Here is a 6,224-nt window from a genome sequence, read left to right as displayed (position 1 = left end):
GCTCATGCCGCGATGGCTCATGAGATATATACATATGACAAAGCCCCGTGAGTTCATCAGTAAACAAGGCGCGTCGGCGCGGCAGGCGCGACAGACGGAGTGAAATCTGCCGGCCGGACTCGCGCGGCGGCCTTGCGGCCATACGGCCGGCCAGACGCACTGGAAAGACAAAACCTTCACTTCACCCACTTCAACGAGGGTTATTATAACGACTGCTTGTTCATAGCGAACAGGAGCCACCCATTTCTCGGGTCACGCAAAAGTTTAACACCTCTAAAATGGCGTCAAGTCGTATACGTCTGTTTTTCTGGTGCGGACGAGGCGTGATAATATTAATCCGAGTATTTTGTTCCATTATTTCTTCCGTACTTCAGCTGAGGATTGTAATATTCCTATGAATGAATCGCGAATCCCTAAAAAATTTGCAAGCGGAGTGCGAAATACTGAAAAGGTCATAATACATTAAAAAATTGTTGGCCTTCGGGCATGCCTTTGCCCTGTTTAATGAGTTGTCTTGAAGGTACTTTAACACATAAGAAGTTTTGTAAATCGTAGCGACTTATTAATTTATATCTGCGATAATCACTCTTGAACAATACCCGCGGCCAAAAAGTATGAGAATTATATGCAAAGTAAATGCTAATAGCCCAAAAATTTTGTCTCTAAAAACACGAAAAAAAAACTTTGTAAAAAACAAAATTGATGCAATTTTGTTTGAATTGGTTTGAATCAATTTAATAAAAAAAACAACAGCACATCAAAATGAGTTCTGTTGTGTTGTGTGTGACGCTATTTAATTGAAGAGTAGAAGTTAAAATACTATCACATATGTCTTCCTGGCTCCATCGCGGCGCTTGCGTACACAGGAGCAGTGCCAGGCGGCTACTGACCGCGGTGGCGCAATGCCTACTGGAATGCGACGAACGGGTGAAGATTAGTGTTGGCAGCTAGGAAAGTTTTTGGTAGTTGTTAAGGTTGAAGTCGTATATCTAAGTAAAGCAATTATAAAGTGGATGACGAAAGTTTTAGAGCTGGAATATCCCATAAAGATTTCCGGTCCACTCAGCCACAAATTCGCGAGGTCCTCTTGTTTGTTAAGCTTAACCTCCTTGCTTGATCAATTTCCTGTCGTGCTTAATGAAGTACTTTATTGATTCAGCTGCGTGCATACACCGCTGTGTAAATGCTAACGCCTAGTGTGGGTCGTGGCGGGGCGTGGTGGGGCGTGGCGTGGCGGGCGCGCGGAGCGCCCCGGCCCATCCGGGTCCCTCTTAGGCCGAGGCGAGCGCGACTAACCCATTAGCGGAATGGCTGGCTGAGTCGAATCGCATCACACACTCGGATCCGATTCAATGGAGGGGAGGGAGGGGAGGGGGAGGAGGTGGTAGCCGAAGGCGTATACCGTTTGAGTGCGTGAGCGACGTGATTGGGGAAACGCTTTGCAGTGTTCGCCTCGTCCTGGAAGCGGTCCTGGACTTGGAACGGTATGTCCCAGCCTCCTGTGGTCGGTCCTGGACTTATTACCTGCACTGCGCGGCCTCGGGCCTGGAGCCGTTCAGCATGGCGGCGAGCCCTGTGACACTCCTCAAGGACCTCCCGTCGCACACATGGCGTCACTCACTCACATCACTCGCTTATTGCGCGCACTGTCACTCGCGCCGTCACAATGACCGCCGCGCCGTCACTCGCGATGTGAAGCTCGCGGTCCCGCGCGCTGGGCCGGTGGGGTGGCGGCGTGTCGGGGTGCGCTCGCGTCGGCTGCTCGCGCCACACTGCCGGCGGCTGCGGCGCGGCGCCCGCCCCACTCCGCCCCGCCGGCGCCACCCCCGCCCCCCGCGGCAGGGCTCAGCGCCCCCGGCCGGGCCGCCGCAAACCCAAACCCGGGGTCGGTTCGGGTACAAGTCGCGGGGACGCTGAGCCCAGCCACTGAAAGCAGACATGCAAGGACGTTCTGTTCTAACAATAACGGGTCAGAAATATACATGCCTGGATGGTTGATACGAGATGGTCAGCTCGGTTACTGGTGATGCGTTCGGCTTCAGCTAGCTGTTTTATACGTGTAGCGCGTGCCTTCTCAATGTTAACGCCGCAATGCACCTCATTTCACAGAATACCTAGAATATTACAGATTGACACAAGTGTTGAAGCGATCTGCCTGAAAGCATTGCGCGTTCAGAGAATAGTTAGGACACAAGTGCGCGCGGTGAAAGTCACTTCAATGGGTCCACTTGACGTCCCCGACGTCCTCTTGACACGATCCGTGATATCGGGATTGGCACGTGTGAAAGTTGATGGACACACCAGAGTGACGACACTTTCAAAATAGTAAATGAAGGAACTCATTCTTTGGACATTTTTGAATGCAATGAGACCAAAATATTTAAACTCGAAAATCCCTTGTTTAACGTAGACACACTTCCCAGCGACACAGACTGACGCCCCCCCCCCCCGAAAATAAGGAAATCACACAAGAAAGAAATAACTAGAATTTCGTAGGCCTCAAACGTTTTGACCGACCTCTCAAAACAATCACTTTTTTACTAATGCTTTATGTAATTGATTAATATTGCCGCACGCGTGCGGTATGTACCCTGCAAACTGAACATTTTTGAATGAAGACACATTATTGATTCAAGGTCATAAACAGCACAGGATTTATAGGGTAAACCAAATAATAGTAGACTTGAGATGCGTCGGTTGAATAGTCCCAAGCACTCTTCAACCTATTTTAATGGTTAAATCAGACGCTTTAACTTTGTTGCGTTTGGTTCGTCGTTTTCAGTGGGGTCTGCGGCGACGAGGTTTTTAATCTCTCGACAGGGGCGGCACAAGGAACAGCTCCGCGGTGCTGCTTCATTATCATTCCTCCCTTTCCCTCACCATAGCCTAGCCACCCCCGTGCACCCGGATTCTCTGCCTTTTCCTTTTTCGTCGCGCGGGGCGGCGGCGGCCGAGCAACAAATGGAAAGGCTAGTTCTTGGCTAGACCAGGGGGAAAACAATAAGAAGCGCCCTAAGAATGATTTACGGACCGAGGGAGGGACATCACACAGCATGGCGGGTCGGGGCGGGGCGGACACAGATGCAGTCAAGTCAGCGGGAAGCACTAGTCCTACAGGGGCGGGACGGCCGGGCGGTGTGGTCGTGGTCGGGGGAGAGCAGAGGCGAGCAAAGGGAGCTGATTCAGCGCGTGGCGCGTGGCGTTCAGGCGGTGTCAGATCACTGTCAGCTGGAGTACAGCGGCGGCAGCAGCGGGCGCGGCTGGCGGAAGGGGTGTGCAACGGGAAATGTTGTGGGCTTGAATTTCCGCGCGGTGTAATGTTTCCATAAACGAATTTTGAGGTGATATTTTTAAGTTCGTTTGAATTTCAAGAAATTAATGACTAAAATTTTTGGAAATAACGAATGAACTGTAATGATTTTCGTTTGGTTCATTTCGTTGGTTTAGACACATTTTTGCACACAAAAGAAAGCACAAAAGTCGTCAAATCCACGAGGAAACGTGTGCAAAAAATTTGATTGCTTAAATTTGTACCATTAACAGATGCAGATCTAGTTGGTGTCTATTTTGTCCACGGTGTGTGGACGTGTTAAGGGTGGTGTTTTAAGGGTGGTGTTTGGGAGGTAACTCACCTGCAAAGGTAGGTAAAGGACATCCATTATAAGTTTAAGAAATTCCCAATGTATCATCGGCTAAAAAGAAGATACAATGACTTCCCCCTACTTTCCTCCCTGTTCAGGTCACGAAGCATCAGCGAAGGGGCCGACGGACTGAGTAAGCTGTGCGGCCCAGGCCCCGCCCTGCCGACCAGAGCCCCCTTCGGACAGCAAGACTGGCTCAAGACATTAGCCGAGTCACCAAACGAGCGCTAACTGACCGCGAAAGACTTATGGCTCCAAGGAATCACGACGGTCCTCCCCCGCAGTCTATTTACCGTAAGCCCCGCAGGCCAGCAGCGCGGGGCGGGGCGCGAGGGGACGGGGCTAGAGACGGGGAGCGCGGGGGAGGGCTATGCGTGGCCCAACCCCGGTATAATCACATGCGCACCTCCTCCATCAGGATCAAGGGGAAGTATAGCAGCTGGACCTTCCCGCACCGCCCAGCAACGCCAACGACGAAGACAAGGGAAATACGGCCAACTATAGGACCACACTATGGAAAGAAAGGGAAAAGAAACGAGAGGGAATTTCTTTTCCCCCCCTTTTCTTCCGGCTGGAATGGCTTGTCGCTTGATGAAAGCAGTGCACTTTATCAAGCCGTCTGATACGGGTCGTGTGTTAGATGTTTGCCGTAGCTCTTTCGTCTGTCAACTCGGCGGGCCGACGGCGGCTTTGTGGATAGCGACCCCCCCCGCAGCCCCCCCCGACGCACGGTGGCACGCAAGCCGCATACCGGGCCGGTGGGGGGGAGGGGTCGAGGGGGGCTCATGAGGAGAAAAAGTGTTCCGAAAGCTTTCTCGTTAGCCAAAGCCAAAGACCTGCTGCCCGGCGGGTGTGATTAGCATCTCGTTACTGCTGGCAGCACGAAAAACTAATAAAAACTCACCCCCAGCGTCCACGACGTGACACGCGGAGTGACGCGCAAACGCGCAGTAACACAATAGCAATGGCGTAACGCAACGCGTAACACGCAGTAACACAACAGCGAAACGCGTGACACACAACAGGGTCAGCATAGTGTTTACGAGTCGCTCCCCCGCAAACGCACCGTCGTTTGTTGCCTCATGCATCCCCCGCAGAACCCGAAAGTGAAAAGTCGCGCCAGCGGACGATGGAGGGGGGGGAGGGGAGGCAGCAAAACATCAAGGACGTCGCAGTCCTGGCAATGCTGGACGCGGCGCACACGGGGCTGCAGAACGCACGACAGGTACACCCTCCTCTCTCCCTTCCTCCCCTTATCCACCTCGTACGTCCAGAGGCCTTTCGCTGCCTCCCGGGGGAGTGCCCTTCACTTGCCCCCCCCCCTCCATCCTCCTTCCCCCGCTACTTCCCGTGCCCCTACCTCTATTAGATCCCATTCTATTTGCCGGACGCCAGACAGACGACTACCCTCCCCCTCTTCTCTCTGTCTCTCTGTCTCTCTCTCTCTCTCTCTCTCTCTCTCTCTCTCTGCGTGTCTGTCTCTCTCTTCTTTATTCTAACCCGATTGGCGGCGTTCTGGTCCCGCAACGCCTCGCCTCGCTCTGGGATTATTTCGGGGGTGTTATTGGGCCGTGTCTCGGGAGGTACTACTACCCCCCTGGCCGCACCCTCTCGGCGAGCCCCTTGCATGGACCCGATGTCGCCGCGTCCCTCCGCGCCCCCCCCCCCCCAACAGATCGGCCCGCGGGGGGGGCCACGCCGACCTGTCGGGGTCTTCTCCCCCGCAGCGGCCCCGCCGGACCCCACCGCCGCGAACACCTCCCCTGCAGCCCCCTCTATCCACCCCTACCCCTCGCCCCCTTCCTTACGGCTCCTTCCTTTTTCCGTGGTCGTCATGGCAACGAGCCGTGCTCGGCATTCTAATATCACGGGCGGCCTACCCGCCAGGCGCTAGGCTGAGAATTTCTCTCTCTCTCTCTCTCTCTCTCTCTCTCCACATCCTCTTTTCTCCTCCTCCTCCCCCTTCTGTCCTCGTCCCACTTCCCTCGGGCGGCCCTGATGGAGGCACGTGATATCTGTGTGATAGGGCTCGACTTCACCACAGGAACGCTCCGAGCATTACGACAGATAGAGGCAAGTGCGAGAACGAGGGAGACAGCAGGAGAGAGGGAGAGAGAGAGAGAGGAAGAGAGGGGGTGGAAGGAAAGACACCGGACGCCCCCCCAGTCCCTCTCTGCTCCCCCCAGGGATTAGGAGAGGTGTGATACGGAGGTGCGCTCCGGGCCAGATGAGGGGGGTGGGGGGCAGAGTTCGATACCATTTGAAAGCTGAGGACCAAATTATTGAGAGGAGTTGACTGAGTCGAACGGGGGGGAGGGCAGCCGAGAGAGAGCCCGAGAGACAAAAGAGAGAGAGAGAAAGAGAGAGAGAGAGAGAGAGAGAGAGAGAGAGAGAGAGAGGAGTAGGGGGCGGGACACCCACACGCTGCTCATCGCAAAGAAGTCGTGGCTCGTGGTGTCGTCAGCGATGGCAGCCACGTCGAGGACACACACAAAAGGGGTCGGGAGGAGCTCACCCTTTGAAAGAAGAGTCCGCAAGCGTCTCGCACAAACTGGCCGGTCGCCTCTCTTCCGCCAAATCCCC

At 54.3% G+C, this 6,224-nt stretch overlaps 1 protein-coding gene across 2 annotated transcripts in view; it reads right to left on the bottom strand.

Annotated features, from left to right (window-relative positions):
• The window catches only part of LOC113212278 (pneumococcal serine-rich repeat protein), a 154,779-nt gene that overhangs the window by 59,895 nt on the left and 88,660 nt on the right, over positions 1–6,224 (bottom strand). Inside the window, exon 1 of one of the 2 annotated variants that reach the window (XM_052265959.1) lies at positions 1,525–1,771. The exons of the other annotated variant lie outside the window; for it this stretch is intronic. Coding sequence (XP_052121919.1) covers positions 1,525–1,562 — 38 coding nt within the window. The 5' untranslated portion in view covers positions 1,563–1,771. Of the gene's footprint in view, positions 1–1,524; positions 1,772–6,224 lie in introns of those variants that run through there. 2 annotated transcript variants of the gene reach the window in all.

The sequence above is a fragment of the Frankliniella occidentalis genome, unplaced genomic scaffold (assembly GCF_000697945.3).
Source record: "Frankliniella occidentalis isolate FOCC.00 unplaced genomic scaffold, Focc_3.1 Scaffold33, whole genome shotgun sequence".
NCBI classification, from domain to species: domain Eukaryota; kingdom Metazoa; phylum Arthropoda; class Insecta; order Thysanoptera; family Thripidae; genus Frankliniella; species Frankliniella occidentalis.
The sequence above is the reverse complement of the archived record's forward strand: the minus strand, read 5'-3'. Positions and strand labels throughout refer to the sequence as shown.